The sequence below is a fragment of the Myodes glareolus genome, chromosome 7 (genome assembly GCF_982192425.1).
Source record: "Myodes glareolus chromosome 7, mMyoGla1.1, whole genome shotgun sequence".
NCBI lineage: Eukaryota > Metazoa > Chordata > Mammalia > Rodentia > Cricetidae > Myodes > Myodes glareolus.
The window spans coordinates 53833014-53849997 of NC_142032.1; the positions used below are offsets into that span (position 1 = coordinate 53833014).

Genomic DNA, 16984 nt, shown 5'->3' on the forward strand with positions numbered 1-16984 from the left:
CCTCACTCAAATAGACAATTGATTTTTCTACTCTAATGGCTCCAGATGTTAGTATAAGAGGGACAGAGAGATGGCTCAGTGGTTACGAGTACTTGTTCACTTGCTGATCTTGCAGAGTACCAGGATTCAGTCCCAGCATCCCCATGGCAGCTAGACCCATGGGTTCCAGAGGTTCCAATGCCCTCTAATAGCCTCCAAAGGCATTGCACATATGTGGGGGGTGGACTTAGATGCAGGCAAAACACTCACACACATAACATTTCAAATAATGTTTCTCTAAGCAAAAACTAGGTAGACAAATCCATGCATAGATGGTTTCCGTTATAGAAAAGGGCATAGCAGTCACACAAAGAAGCTATCCTTGGTTGTATCTAGTACAACTTGATAACTAAGCATGAAAATGAAGGGACTGGTGAAATGGCTCGGCACTTCATCTATGTTTGAAAATCTGAGTTTGATCCTTGAAACCTGCGTAAAGGTAGGATAAAGACTTTACAAAGTTGTCCTCTGACCCCCACGTGACCTCCCCTCCCCATCTACATGGACACTTGATTCCCTGTGCACTTCTGTGCATACACCAAAATTTAAAGTAGGTGAATAAGCTGGAGGTGGTGACAAACAGTATAAACAAAGCATTTTGGGATTTAAGGCAGGATGATCAAGAGTTCCAGTCAAGCCTGGGCTACAATGAGATTCTGTCTCAAAATAAACATTAAAAAAATATATTATTAAATACCCCCATGATCACTCCAGTCAGTGCAGCCACAGGAGATAGGAAAATTCAATCCAAATGGTCATTTATTCTAAAACTGGAACTACTGTGCCTACATTTGTTGCCAGAATGATGTAATGAGAACAGGGAAGAGTTACAGATGTAAACAATGACACAGTTACATTTTTTTTAAATGGTAAAACCCTTTTTTTCTTTTTTTACTGGCCACTTCCAAGAATGCTTTACAGGTTGTGCAAAAACATTTACAGGCTCCATGTGGTGTTTGTTTTTCTCACAAGCTTTTCCATCTACAACTACAACAGAAGTCTGATAAAACACTAAACAAGTCTTCTAAGGGAAACAAAGTCAGGGTTCCCTCCTGTTACCATAATCCACCCCCCACCCACCATAACATTTCTTTTCATAATAAAAACACGAGACAGAAACAAAATGCAGACATTCACTTTGATGCAAGAGACCTCCTGGACAGACCCAACAAGGATGTGGCAGTTTTATTCTCCATTCAGTTAGAAAAACAGCTTTTTAAAAAGACTTTTCTATTATCAAATTAATAATAACTATACTCTCTAACCCGTTGCTCCAAACTTCAGTGTTAAGTTTATGCCCCTGTCTGTGGGTCCAACCATCCACAATCCATGTCACAGACTACTATAAAAGTGTTATTTGTTGGAGGACTGAACATCTGAAGAGTCAGCTTCTGTCTCTGGAAACTAAGTTTTCTTTTATAACATAATCTTTTCCTAAGGGGATTTCTTTGGGCTCCAGTTTTTACTTTTTTGCCCTGACATTATAAACAAAGCTTTCTCAAATTCCCTTAATGATGCCAGTGAGTTACAAAGATACATGCAGTCATTCCACCCACTGTAACACACAAATCCATTTGTGGCACCATAAGGGACAGGTGCGATAGAAAAGACACAACATGAACAAGCTATCTCCTTCCAGGCCTGCAACGACCTTTGGAAAGAGGCCCTTGAATAGAAGGTTGAGTCCTAACAGACCAGAGAGTCAGAATAAGGGTCTGAATGCCCAGAGAAGAACTGCACAGCAAGGACATCAGGATAGGGAAGATCCAAATCTCAGTACAAGTTTAAACAACAGAACTAAATGCACAGGTGAGGAAGTGGATGTGAAATATGTTCTAGTAGCACAGCCCAGAGGTTTCTCTCACCAGGAAGTACTGTAGGATGCTGTTGCTGAGTAAGCTTTAGCTAAGCAAGATGATTTAAATTGAAGCTCAATATTAAAAGAGCACTGCCATATCCTGCCCATATTCTTGAACCCAGCAACCTGTAGTTGTTCTGTCAAGAATTGGGAGGGTGTTGGTAAAGTTACAAATTTAATGATCCCAAATGAAGTCTCTCGATGAAAGGCCTCTCTGGGGCTCACAAGGAAACACCCCAGAAGGAATCCTGTTTCAGTAAGTTGGGAAAAGGTGCTCCCCTGCATGCACCCACACACACATTCACAGTCTTCCCAAGTTTCTGCAGCCCTACTGAGCTGCCCCCCACTTTCTACTCACTCTCATCTGTGTATCAAAACAAAAACAAAAACAAAAACGGCAGCAGGGCAGCATCCCCCACTGTATAAAATATTTGCTATTCTCAGCACCTGGGCCTGACAGCGCACACCACAGATTTACCTATATACATATCCTGACGCAGTGAACATCGTCTTGCTGCGTTTCTGTGAGCGGAAACCCTGAGAATCATTCCTTTCCTCACACTAAAAGAGGCAGGCAATCTTAGCAAATGATTCTGGAGATCTCTTGCCTCTATCAACTGAGAAGACAAAGAGTCTAGGGTCTGGCAAATCACCATCTTTAGACTGAGGGCTATGTTCCCACTCTCCTCCAGACTTTATGGGAATCCATTGGATAAAACATGGATGGGGAGAAACTATTCTGATCTGTAGTCCCCAACAGTCCCCATGGCTTGGGAATCCTATATAATAGAACCACCCAACTAGCAGTCTCTGTGCCTTAGGCGACAGCACAAAGGCACAACAAAGAGGACAGTGGGACATTTGGGTCTCCCAGCCTAAAAGATCAGATACCCCAAGAGGGAAAGGTTGGTAACGAAAATACAAACGGTTAACTGGTGCAAGTGTCTGATAAGAGCCAATCATTTATTTTCATTGCCCTGGTCACAGGTGCTCCCTCTGCCCCCAATCCTGCCTCTTCTGTCCCTACTCCTGCCTGCTTGCTATGCAGAGTTCCCTCATGGTGTTCCTTTCTCCCTACACCACTCTCTCTTGCTGGGCTACCATTCCAGTTGCCTTAGAGTGCTGGAGGGTGTCATTTTTAGTTCTTTTCCTATCCAGCTGCAGGGTACAGAACAGGCAGCCCTAAGTGCTGCTTTCTGTGCAAATGTTTTTTGATTACAAATAACCTAACTAGGTTTGAAATGTTTTATAGAATAAGACAATATTCTTTTCAACAAACTTTAAAAAAAAAATGTACAGTTTTGTTTTGCTTCCACTTCCCCCCTCCCCCACCCCTGCTTGCATACCCTCCCCCCAACCACCCCTCCCCGGCAGCTCAGCCCCACCCCGACAGCCCCTGTTTTCCTTGGTTGTGTTTTGGGGGATGCCTGGCATCCCCAGAGCCTCAGCTTCATGGCTGACAGAAAACAGCAGGGGCTTCACCGATACCCTTGGTAACCGTAGTAGTTCCTGTAGTATCGGTCTCTGTCCTGTTGGTGGTGGTAGTAGTAATTCTGCCACTAGAAGAGAGGGAAACCCCATCACTTAGAGCCAGAGCTGGCTAAGGATGAAGAGGCATGACATTCATCCAGCTGGTCCTTTCCCCTTCAACCTCAATCTATGCCAAGATAATACTCACATCCCGGTTGTATTGTCTGTAATAGTCTCTGTATCTGTTGTACTCATAATCTTGTCTGTAGAATCGATCATAGTCACCCCTGTATCGATCATAGAAATTACGGTAGCCCTAAGGAAGGAGAAAGAAGAGTGGTGGTGATATATAGGTCTCCAGAAGCACAACCCATAGTTACCCATTATTGAACAAGACATTATTTCATCTTGATACTATAAGCAGGGTAAATTTTTTTCCCCAGGTTAAATTCTTCCAGATGAACATATTAAGTGGGCAAAACCCTAAAGACCTAAGAAAACAGCCCAAACCCCTCTGCTCCCCCAAGTCAATAGGAATGGCTTCACAGCCCAGAGGGAGGAGCAGAAGGAGAGCTGCACTCACCCCTCTGTTTCCAGACTGCCCCCAGTACTGCTGCCCGTAGGCCCGGTTGTCGTAGCCTCGGCGCTGCCCGCCCACTGGAAGAGAAATGGAGAGGGCGCTCAGACAGCTGGCATGGGGTCCTGGCTCCACATCTGAGTGGAAATCAAAAAGTTGGAGCCCAAGGCAATTCTATGGGAGGAGGAGGAGGCTTGCTCTGGCCAGGCTCACACAATGTTAAGTAAAGCACCAGCCAGGATATTTGACTAAAGAGTCTTGAGAGGGGAGGGCAGAAGAATAGACACAAGATAATAAGGCCACCCTGCTTTTGAAGCTCCCCAACCCTACAAAATATTTTAGATGACAAAAGGATACATGACAGTATTATAGGCATGAATAAAAACTAGCATTCACCAATCAGATTCTCAGCCCAAAAAGGGATCTGAGGTATCATGTAACCTATACCCTTCACTTACTGCACACAAAGAAAACAAAATCTAGCTGGGCAGTGGTGGTGCATGCCTTTAATCCCAGAGAGGCAGAGGCAGGAGGATCTCTGTGAGTTCAAGGCCAGCCTGGTCTACAAGAACTAGTTTCCAGGACAGGCTCCAAAGCCACAGAAAAACCCTGTCTCAAAAAACCTATCCCCCCCCATAAAAAACAAAAAACAAAACAAAACAAAACAACAACAAAAAAACTACACAATATTCAAGGCTAGGAACTGTTGTTATTCCTGGTGTCTGAGAAATATTTAACACTAACTACCTGTTGATTTACATACAATTGTACACTCATAACACTTTTTTTTTGCCCTTGGGTTTTTTTGTTTTGTTTTGCTTTGTTTTTCTCGAGACAGCATTTGTCTGTTGCTTTGAGGCCTACCCTAGTACTACTTCTTGTAGACTAGGCTGGCCTCGAACTCACAGAGATTCGTCTACCTCTGCCTCTGAGTGCGGGATTAAAGGCATGCACTATCACCGCCTGGCTTAAACATGCCCTGGGGATTTTGCTGGCAAACTCGACATTCAGAGGACAAATTAATTCCACTAATAACTAACTTGCTTTGTTAACACTTTAAAAAGGTTGGAAATGCATTCACTTTTGTCTCTGAAACTGGGTTGATTTGATAAAACACCAAGAAATCTTAAGGGGAGAATTCACTGCACACATCCTAAGACTGCAGTGAAGTCTAGAACCCACTTGCTCACACAGAAGCTACACAGATGAAGCACAGGACTGTGTTTCAAGGAAACATTTTTTGCCCCACAGTAACTCCCTTCTGGCTGAAGGATTATGGGGAATGCATAGGAAGTAAGTACTAAAGACACAAGAAAAAATAAGCTTCTTTAGGAAAGTTGCTCATTGTGGGCTACCAAGTCTCCAGGACTCACCATAGCCTTGGCCTCTGCTTCGGTTCTGCCGGTTTCTCTTGTTGCGATTGTTCCTGCGGTTTGTCCGCTTCTCAGACGGGGGCAGCAGCTTCCTTGCTTCCTCCTTGTATTTAGTAACAATGGGTTGGGCTTCTTCTTTTTCCAGCTCCCCATATGTCACCTCATCCATATAATCGCATTTCTCAGGCAGAGAGAAGTTGGCTATAAGAATAAGAGAGAAGCTTGTGGGCCTAGAAAGTATAGACAAGGTTAAGAATGCATGAAAATCTACTACAGGAAGTATACTTTAGTTTTTGGTGGCTTTGGGGATCAAATCCAGGGCTTTGTAAATGTTAATCAAGTGTTCTCTCACTGAGCTATATCCAAGAGATTTTATTTTGATTGCTTTTTTTCCCCCATTTTGAGACTTTCTCTGTCCCACCAGCCAGCCCCCAAATCACAATACAGAGACTTAGTACTAATCACGAAATTTTGGCTGATAGCTTAGGCTTGTTTTTTAGCTAGCACTTTTAACTTAAACTACTTCATTTCTATCAGTGATCTATGTGCTGCCCCATGCTTGTTTATTTTACCTCATCTACATACCGTCTACACTGCTTTCCTCCTTCTGTGTCTCTTCAGACCTCACATTTCCATAGGATCCAAATTAACTTCTGCATAGCCTCGGGGTATCTATCAGATGTCTGGTGGTCGTCCTTATATGATAACTGGATAAATTAAGGTTTTTTTTTTTTTTTTTAAAAATACCCTTAGGCCGCTCCTCTTCAATTTCATAATGCAATGGTATGGTAGGTTCTGCTTTAGTTCTATAGCTCAGGCTAACCTCAACTATCTTAGCCAATGGTATGGTATGTTCTGCTTTAGTTCTATAGCCCAGGCTAACCTCAAGTACCTTAGCCTCTTGAGTGCTGGAATTACAGTTGAGTCAACACTCAGTTTGTTATTTATTGAGGCAGGAACTCTCTACATAGCCCTGGTTGTCCTGGGACTCACTATGTAGGCCAGACTGGCTTTGAATGTGGAGATCCACCTGTCTCTGATGGGACCATGCCCAGGTTTGTTGTTAATAATATATGTCTAAGTGAGTATGTGTTAGTGTAAGAAGGCGAGTGTAGGATGTCAGGTATTCTCTACCACACTTTACTCCTTTGCAGACATGGTCCCTCTCAAAATCTAGAGACTCACCATTCTGTTGCCACCCTGCTCAGTGGTGAGATTCGGAAGTATATATGGTACCTGACTTGTTATGTGGGTGCTGGGATCAAAACTTCAGGCTTCATGCTATGCAGCTAAGTCTTTAAGGGCTGAGCCATCTAGCTCTTGTTGGATTTCTTACACATAGGGTTTCATGTATCCCAGGCTGGGTCTGAACCTTCCTGCCTCTTGCTTCTGAAAACTGGGATTACAATTATAGTTCTTCCTATTGCACTTAGCTTCTCTTTTTATTTTACTTTTTTCTCCTTTGAGATTGTTTTGTTATAAAGCTCAGACTGGACTTCAGCTTGCTATACAGTCTGTGCCAGCTTCAAACTGAAGATCTTGCCTTACTGTCCCAAGTGGTACAGTATAGGTCTGAACATGACAGCAAGCCAAGCCTAATACTTTCAAAGTTTAACTTAGTAACGCACTAAAATGTACTAGGCTTATACCAACTCATCCTTAGATAACCAAACTAACTTCTTTTTTGAGACATGGTCTCATGTAGCACAGGCAGATGTAAAACTCCCTTATATAGTTGAGGATGACCTTGATTTTCTTGCTTCCAATCTTTTTTTTTTTTTTGAGGGAGGGTCCTCAAGATAGGTTTCTCTGTGTTAACAGCCCTAGTTGTCCTGGAACAAGCTCTGTAGACCAGGCTGGCCTTGAACTCACAAAGATCTACCTGTCTCTGCCTCTGGAGTGCTGGAATTTAAAGATGTGTACCACCACCACCTGGCTGCTTCCAATCTCTTAAAATCTGAGATTAGAGTCAAGCGCCACCATGGCTTTCTTCTTTTTAAAGATGGTGTCTGTCTATATATTTCAGAATGACCTAGAACTCAAAGCAATCTTCTTGCCTTAGTCTTCTGAATGCAAGACTTGTGGTACCATGACTAAGGCAAACCTTTTTATACTATAAATGGTATAGTATATGAAGACAAAGGGTTTATGCCAGATAGGTTTACAATTTTTTTTAAATATTTATTTATTTTCCTATTATGTATACAATATTCTGTCTGCAGACCAGAAAAGGGCACCAGACCTCATTACAGATGGTTGTGAGCCACCATGTGGTTGCCAGGAATTGAACTCAGGACCTTTGGAAGAGCAGGCAATGCTCTTAACCGCTGAGCCATCTCTCCAGCCCCAGGTTTACAAATTCTTAAATGATCCAAAATAAATCAGTGAGATATCAAGACAGAAGAAACACAGGCTAACACCATAACTGAACACGTTTCGGTGTTGCTTAAAAACTTGGTCTCAGAAACTGGAAAGCTAACCCAGTAGTTAAAAGTATCTCACTGCCCTTTGCAGAGGTTCTGGATTCAGTTCCCAGCACCCACATAAGTGCTCACAACTGTCTCGTCTCTAACTGTAGTTCAGTTTTGACCTCCAAGGGCACCATTCATCTGTAGGCAAAACATTCGCAGAAATAAAACAAATAAACCTTAAAACAAACAAACAAACAAACAAAAAACCAAAAACTTGGTCTTATTATGTAACCTGCCTAGTCTGTTTAGACCAGTCTGGTCACAAATTCAGAGACCCATCTGTCTCTGATCTGCTGGGATTAAAGGCATGTACCACCATGCCTGGTCAAGAAGTAACATTTTCAGAACTTCAAAATGGAACTGAGGGTATAGGTGAGGGGCACTGCACTTGCCTAACATGTACAAAGGTCCTGGGTTTCAATTCCCAGTAGCCCCTAACACACACACACACACATGTACACTCACGTGCGCACGTTAAAAGCATCATCTCTAACAACATACACGCACTGACAGCAAGGCCTGTCACTGAACAGTTAGTTATACATGATAGCCAGACACATCTATCATTCTATGGACATCAAGTTCATAGACTGTGTTCCATTGAGTTGTATTTCAATTATGATTCTCAGATAATCCAGTTATCCCTATTTTATGAAACAGCATCAAATTCCTCCAAGTGCCTGAGTATTTGCTATGAGCTCGCATAATTCATTCTGTATAAATTCACACACTTTAGCTCATAGATGTTGTGAGAAGTGACTCCCACAGCCAGGGGGTTATGAAAGTTTCCAGAGCCAGCAGCTGAGAGGGTGAGAGGGACGCCATGAATGAAAGGAAACATGAAGAATATGATCTGAGGGAACACCATGAAGCAAGACCAATCAACATAGCTAACACTGCCTTGACAGGACCGAATACTTAGGCAAAAACAAATCAAAAAAATAAGCAAAAAGGAAAACAAAACATAAAACTATTATTGTAACAGAAATCAACATATCGTAAAGAGACAATCTTCTACAATTACTGTATTTTTATTTGAATGTTAACAATCATTCTTGCCATTTTTATGGAATATAAATATTAATTTAAAATTGTATTTATTACTGTGAAGTTTCATTTCATATGCTGATATTTTCCTATGACTAGGGAAATGATGGACAAACAGTATACACTATAAATACTTAATAGGTAATTGACTCAATCCCCTTCCTTCACATTTAAGTATCTTGTTTGGATTTAAAAATCTTATTTCTCGTACTTCTTTTTATTTTATTTGGTATTTTTCAAGACAGGGTTTCTCTGTGTAACAGCCCTAGCTATCCTGGAGCTAGTTCTTGTTGACCAGGCTGGCCTCAAACTCAGAGATCCGTCTGCCTCCGCCTCTGGAGTGCTGGGGTCTAAGGCATGCACCACCACTGCCCAGCTCGTTCTTTCATTTGAGACAGCATCATTAGCTCAGACTAGCCTCTAACTTCTTATCCTCCCTGCTTTCAATTTCTATATACTGAGATTATAGGCAAGCACCACCCTGTTTTTTTCCTCCCAACCAAGACAAGGTCCTGTTATGTAATCCAGGCTAGTCTAATTCATGATCTTCCTTTCTGACCATCTCAAGTGCTAGGATTACAAACACGTGCTACCTACTACACCCAGACATTACCCTTTTGTATTTTAGCCACGAGTCAAGGGATCTACTGTTTCTCCACCTACTCTACCAATTAGTTTATACCTACAAGTGCTTGCCTCCATTAAATCGTTCTTAATTTTTTAAATATTTGTTTGTTTGTTTATTTTGTATGTATGCAGTGCAGGCCAGAAGAGGGTACCAAGTCTCATTACAGATGGCTGTGAGCCACCATATGGTTGCTGGGAATTGAACTCAGGACCTTTGGAAGAGCAGGCAAAGCTCTTAACCACTGAGCCATCTCTCCAGCCCCCAATTGTTCTTAAATTTATACTTTAGATGTAGAGTGTCACTCTTGGTACTACAAGGTTCCAGTGCAGTTGTACTAACCAGGTACAAGATTCTCTAATCTATGCAATTTTAGCCCACCTTTCATCTCCAGCATTATAGACTCAGGTACATCATCTCCCTCTACTTCTTTTCTCAACTCCAGCCTCTTCTTCCAATCTTCCTCATTAGGGACAACCACCACCACTTTCCTGGAGAAGGTCTTGAACAGCAATAACTTCCTTCGTTGGCCAGAGTTGTACACATTACACTAGCAATGGGAGTAATAACATGTTTTAAGAACAAAAGTCACCACTCAACTTACATAAGAAAACGATCTTCTACATCTGAAGCATCAGATTAGAAGTCAGTACACAATTTTCTTTAATAATCACTATTATTACTATTGTTTGTAGTAATCTGGATCAAACTTAGGGCTTTGTACATGCTAGAAAACTGCTCTATCACTGTGCTATAACCCCAGTCTCCTTTGACTTTTCTTTTCTTAGGCAGGGTTTCTTTGTGTTGTCCTAGCTGTCCTGGAACTAGCTCTATAGATCAGGATGGTCTTGAACCATAGAGATCTGCCTGACTGTGCCTCCTGAGTACTGGGATTAAATGCATGTACCATCACTGCCTGGCTTCTCCTTTGATTTTTATTTGAGACTCTACTTAATAAATTATTTCACACATCAGGAAAACTGAAGTTAGAGAGGTAAAAGACTTGTTCAAGATCACAAATTTAAGTAGGTCATGATATTGACTAAATAAAAGAAATAAATAAATGAGCCCAAATCTTCTATTCCTCTATCATCTAGTTCATACTCTCAGGATAACAGTATGATGAGTTCAAGTACATTATGTAACTCAGAGCAGTCATTAGGTGAACTGAGTCTATTTCTTAATTCTTAATTCAGTCCTACGTGTGTATCCCAGTTTCACTCTTTTAAAAAGATGCAAAAACAGGTTCTTCTTGAATGTTTGAATACCTGATCAAGAATGAAGTTCCTCTTTGATCGGGAAGCAATCTGGACTAGCTTACTAAGGCACTGGGAAGCTTGCTGAACTAAGAGGTCTCGGCTCTTGGGGTCCATCTCTGGCTCCTCCAGCCCCTTCATCTGATGAGTGCAAGAAGACAGAAGGAAGACAAGGGGTTACACAGCAAGTTCAAGATCCCCAAAGTCACCTGCTTTAAATGCTACATGGATAAGACCAACTCATCACACTGCTAATTTCCTATAGTAATTACTTCCATTCTTAACCTGTATATACTCCAGATTGCACATTTTCAGAGACTTGACAATCCAGCACGTATGGAGCATATTTTAACACATGACAGAAAGTTACATTTTTACATGCGTAGCCCTTGTTCTCACACACTTCAAAGACACCCTACATTCCTGACTGAGGACAGGTTATCAAAGATTCCCAGAGTCTCCAGAGCAAACATCACTGCTGATTAACCATGCCTCCCCCAGCTTTCAGCAACTGACCCTCATTTGACTGAGCACAGTCTCAGCTCCCAGGACATTGTATCTTTTCTCTGGGTTTTCTTTTGCATACTTTAGTGCCCACTTGGTCTTCCCAGATCCAGGGAGTCCTACCATCAGAATCACCTACAAATAAAAGGAAAATAAGAATATAATAAAAATGAGTCATTTTTTAAAATCCAACTTTCTTTAAAAAATATTCTTATATTTTCCCTATCCAAGTTAGACAGTAATTTCAGAATACACCTGAAAGGACACAGCCTTCACTATTCTAAAACATGAGGCCCATACTTCTGCAATTTGGCATACCTCACACTCCTCTATGGTCTTAGGAGGAACTGTAATCCGCACACGCTCTTCAACAGGCACAGCATGGATGAACACAAACTCTTCTGGTGGTGGGAAAAAGGGTTCTTCCTTCTGACCGAAGTTTAATTCTATGACACAATTTTTGCAAAGGACATGGGGTAGAAGGGCTCGATCTGCTAGAGATTCCTTGCTGATTCGGAATGCCACACCCAGGTCTTCTCCATTCTTGGAGAAGGAAAGCTCTACTTCTTCAGTCTCAAAATTCTATAGGGACAAAAGCACAAGAGCACTTACAGGTTGACAGGTTTTAAGGACAATGAAGTCTTACAGCTTACTTTTTTTTTAGTTGGGAGGATGGAGAGATGGGGTCAGTGGGTAAAGGCACAAGTCACCATGTAAGATGACATGACTTTGGTCCTTAGAACCCACATGGTAGGAGAAAACTGTCCTCTGACTTTCACATATACACTCTGATATGCCCCCCAATACATGTAGAAATAAATAAGCAAATAAATAAATATTGGGGTTACTGGACAGCTCAAATAAGCAAGCAATGCATAGAATATATAAAAGCCAGTAGTTGGTAGGAAGCACAGCTGAATCCTCTCAGCCTTTTATCTGCTCTTTGCTATAAATCCACAATTTACAGGAACACTTACAGCAAAACAGCCAATGACATCACTCTCCCCAAAAGTCTGGCCAAATTCCTCAAACTGCCCATTCTCTGCCTTGAGTCCTCTTCCATCAAAACCATAAGAGAATTCATCTTCACCTAGGGTAGTCAACAATCAATTATCTATCTGTAAAGTTCCCACAGAGTGAGCAATATGGTAGCAAACACAGCAAGAAGTTAAAAAATAACATTACCAAGCTGTGGACAGGAAAAATCAACAGACCACCCAACTCTGAGTAGAGAAACTTCTGTGTAGCCTTCTTTCATTGGGAGATTCTGTGTTACCTGGTCAAGTCAGAAAAGGAATTCTTAGGTACTTTGACCAATGCAGGTACAAAGTCTGAGTTACAAAGATAAGATTTGTATACAAACTGAAAAGAAAAAAAAAAAAAAGATCACAGCTCAGTATCAGAAAAACAACTTTCACTAAACCTAAACTAAAGACCAAATTTGTAGGTCTGTGTATATAGCTCAGAAATAAAGCATCTGATATGTACATGGCCCTGAATTCAATCCCCAACACATAAAACAAACAAGAAAACAAAACAAAAAAGTCATAAGGGTCAATTTTGTTGCTCAGAGTTAAGGTATGTTAAGTCAGGTGCCTTCTCTGCACTAATAAAGTACTGGCTAGGCGTCCAACACACAGCTGAAATTAATAACTGACTTGAAAGAGCCCTTACCTTGGCCTCGAAGCATACTCTTCCCTTTGTTACTCCATAAGTACTCCTTGCCCCAGACCAAAGGGTAGGAAATTTTTCTGAAAAAAGTGGCTGCCCTCCATATCGGTCTTTGCTTATTTGAAAGTGGAGATCCGAGGTATCTGTTAAGAAAGAAAGATACAGGGCTGGAGAGATGGCTCAGAGGTTGAGTGCACTGGCTGTTTTTCCAGAGGTCCTGAGTTCAATTCCCAGCAACCACAGGGGTGGCTCATGGCCATCTATAATGAGATCTGGAGCCCTCTCCTGGTGTGCATGCAGAACACTGCACACATAGTATATAAATCTAAATAAAAGAAACATAACACGAAAGATAGGCCCTGTTTACTACAACACTCAACACTTGACAAGTGTTGAGAGCACCATTATGCCCAATTATCATGAATGGATACAAAAACTGTCCAAATACTCAAGTCATCAAGTTTTACTCGCAAAAGTCAGTTCTAGATCATGCGAGACTAAGGCAGGAGGATCACAAGTTGAAAAATAACCTGGGATAAATAGCAAGGCCCTATTCTCAAAAAACCAAAGCAATTCGCTTTCTACATACATGTGTCCAGGTTCACAAGAGTCTGATCCTCCTCTTCATCTTTTGCCTCTTCTTCTGGAGGTGGTGGAGACTTCGAGCTACAGGTAGGAGAGAGCAAATGCAATATAACCAAAGCTACTTTCTTTGAGGATTTGTGCGGCATTGCCCATTTAAAGTATCAGTGAATTATCAAATTCCAGCAGACAGCTTCTTTTAGTCAATGAGAATAGGAAATAGCTTTCATCAGAGAGTTATTTACTCTAAAACTTATGCCTATAAAGATCTATTCCATTTTTCAATCCACCCCTCCTTCCAGACTGTCCAATCAATGCCAGGAATACCAAAAGCAGAGCAGACATTCCCATCAAGGGAGTGTTTCCCTCACCGGCTGTGGTAAGCCTCCTCTCGGAATTCATAGTAAGCTCGGCCATGTTCATCCTTCTCATCCCGCTGTCTCTTTACCCCCCGCCGCTCACCATCTGAGCCTGCTGGTTTTGACTTTTCACTATCCTGGTCATCTCCTACAAAAGGGAGGGAAAGAAAATCAGCAGTTTTTATACTGGAGCATAGAATAAGCTCAGAACTAAGAGAATCTGAGTTAACCAATATGTGCAACTGGGGGTATCTAAGTGAAAGTGTTCCTATTATATCCATATGTTTTATTTCCAGCATATTTTATTGGTTAAGATGGGGGGGTGCTGTGAGCTAAATACAGTCAAGAAATAGAAAAAGTTGGGCAAATTTTCCATTCTAAATGTATCTACTTCATTTAAGCCAACCTGACAGATCTCCCCACTAACATCCTAACTAACATATAACAGAAAAATATCCCTGAAGTCGTTTAAAAACCTTCACAGGTGAATTTCTTTCAGTTCTCATCAGATTTGAATTACAGCAAGTACTTAATGACTATTTTCTAACATTTTTCAGCAGGTACATGGCACAGAAGCCTTACAATTTCTTTAAGAGACTGCCTTTTTTGCCTTAAAATGCAGCCACACTATGGCAGCTTTATTTTTTAACAGGAATTTGAACTGAAAGTTACCAGAGCAAATCATTAAGTCACACGTGAACCATAAATAACACATCTTTACTTCATGGAATTTGGGGCAGGAAGCTGGTGGTGTACATTTAGCGACACTCTTTTTGCTGTTGTTTTCTAGACAGGGTCTCACTATGTAGCTCTGGCTGTCTTAGAACTCACAATGTAGCCGGGAGGTGGTGACATATGCCTTTAATTCCAGCACTCGGGAAGCAGAGGTAGGCGGATCTCTATGTAAACCTGGCCAGCCTGGTCTACAACAGGTAGTTCCAGGATAGGTCCAAAAAAATAAAAAAGTAATAAAAATAAAAAAAAATAAAGAATGAATGGATGAATGAAAGAAAACACTACAAAGAAACCCTGTCTCGAAAAACCAAAACAAAAAAACCACCTCACAGAGATCTGCCTACCAACGCCTCCAGTCCGCAGTGCTGGGACTGAAGGCGGGACACTAAGCCTACAGTACCACTCTCTTTACAAGGAGTACACATTGAGTTTTTCCCCATAGGCTTTCATGTTTTGAAGGCTTAATAGTCTTTGACAATTCCTCTAAAGTACTCTCTTACCCGTCAATATCTTTTTATCTGCTATTTGGAATACAAACAAGTCAAGGGTTATTATATAATAGAAATTTTGTTCCAGAACATTAGACACAACAACCCCCCCCCAAAAAAAACTATACTTTGCATACAGTCATTGAAAAATAGACTCCAAATACAGGACAATAACAGTCTTAAACAAATGCAAAAAACAAAAAACCTCAGGCAATCCAACTGAAAGTAAGACTGGGAAGCAGCTCTCCCTCCTGACAGACACTATGGATTAGCTCTAACCATGCCAGCATTTCAAAAGAAAGGAGAAAGGTCATTAACTCCTGAGGAAAAGTCGCTACACATATTCTACCACAAGGTTACTCAACTTACTCACTAGAACCCCTCAATCATTCCACCTCAGGAAGTTGGGGCCTTCAAGTCCCCAGTGTGGAATGAGCCCGTAAATATGCTCATTTACCGACTCGGAAGGAGAATTAAAATATAACGACAAGAGGGACAAGGGAAAAAGCTCCATTCAAGCAACTAACACGCTACTAAAAGTTAACAGCCTAAGGCTTTCTCTTTGCTAGTTAATGATTAAACCCAACCGCTCACACGAGACACTGTCTCCCACCGCTAAAGCAGGAAGGAGCAAGGTTAGCTATCCAGAGGCTCTGTGAGGCGTGTGCTCTAACATGGGTCTGACAGAGCAACATTTCACAGACTGCTCACTGGGTAACGATTTTACGGTAAGAAATTGACTGTCAGCTAGACCGAAGGTCTAAGCTTCTAACGGGTACCTGTAGTCCGCCAATTTCCCAGCATATTTTCCGCTAAAGACTGATCCACAGGTAGCTCGAAAGCAGTACACGCACACGCATGCACACCATACCACACACTTCCATCCACTAACACTGAGGTATCACGTTAGACAGGAACCTCCCTCCGGCAAACCGTGGAGCCACAACGCACCCAAACCCCCCAGAAAATGGGCAAGAGATGAAAACCCCGCTCCCTGGGGAATCCCATCACACAGCCACGGGAATCGTTCGGGCAAGTGGAAACAAGGAATCAGATCGCGTGCAGCGGGGTGGGGTGCTGGATCGGGGACGCACCCGGTAGGTTGGAGCCTTGCTCTGCTGCAAGTTCCTCACCTTGTTCCTCTGTGGCCTTGTCACCCGGTGCCTCGGATCCCGGCGTCTCATCCCCGCTCCGTTCCTCCGGCCCGTCTTCCTCCCCCTTGCCGGTCTCATGCTCTTCACCACCGTTTACCCCACCTGACCCGGCCGTGGCCTCCACCGGCGTGTCGGAGGATTCGGGTTCGGCCTCCATGGCTGACGCCTCCGGGGGCTGCGGAGGAGGCTGCGCGGCCTGGCCCAAAGCTTGAGCAGGAGGTGGCTCCTCGTCTTCGTCCTCAAGCAGCGCCTCCTCGTCCTCCTCCTCGTCGTCCTCCTCCTCCTCGTCCTCCTCGTCCCCGCCCGGGCCTCCGCCCGACGCGGCCACAGGCCGAGGCTCCGCCTTGCAGGCCCCGCCGGGCCCGGCGCCGCCAACGCCGGCCTCGTCCTCCAGCATCTCAGCATCCAGCGCCTCCTGGAGCCGCTGCGCCAGATCCATCTTGAGGCCGCGCGAATCCAGGCCCCGCCGCTGCAGCTCCGACCGCAGCTCGGTCACTTTCAGCCGCTTCACCTCCATCGCCGCCGCCGCCTCCTCCGCCTCCCGCCGCCTCCTCCCCTGCGAACTGTCGACCGAGCCCGACCGCGCAGGCGCCGCCGCCGCCCGCCTCCGCCTCCCGCGCCAGCACTGAGCCCGCGCTAGTAAGCGCACGCAGACAGCGGCAGGGGCCGCGCTTCTCCCGCGGCGTGTTTGTGTCGCCTTTTTCTGCCCTGCCCCTTTCGGCTCACGGAACCCAAAACAAGGCGGCGAGGAGCAGCCTCCTGGGTAGTCGGCTCT

At 43.2% G+C, this 16984-nt stretch overlaps 1 protein-coding gene across 2 annotated transcripts; it reads right to left on the reverse strand.

Moving 5' to 3' along the window:
* Positions 1-780: 780 nt before the first annotated feature.
* Positions 781-16873, reverse strand: Hnrnpul2 (heterogeneous nuclear ribonucleoprotein U like 2). Of its 2 annotated transcripts, XM_048457944.3 has the most exons (14): positions 16189-16873; positions 13845-13980; positions 13481-13557; positions 12895-13034; positions 12406-12496; positions 12198-12310; positions 11539-11802; positions 11233-11355; positions 10729-10857; positions 9842-10010; positions 5318-5518; positions 3951-4024; positions 3576-3683; positions 781-3456 (listed from the first exon to the last, which is right to left on the reverse strand). In XM_048457944.3, exons 1-14 carry the CDS (start codon positions 16724-16726, stop codon positions 3376-3378), a joined length of 2244 nt encoding a protein of 747 aa, XP_048313901.2. In that variant the 5' UTR covers positions 16727-16873; the 3' UTR covers positions 781-3375. The 2 variants fall into 2 exon arrangements, 1 of the variants encoding a protein (XP_048313901.2); XR_015003194.2 differs by lacking the exon at positions 3951-4024 and having other exon boundaries at positions 3415-3456.
* Between the last annotated feature and the right edge of the window lie 111 nt (positions 16874-16984).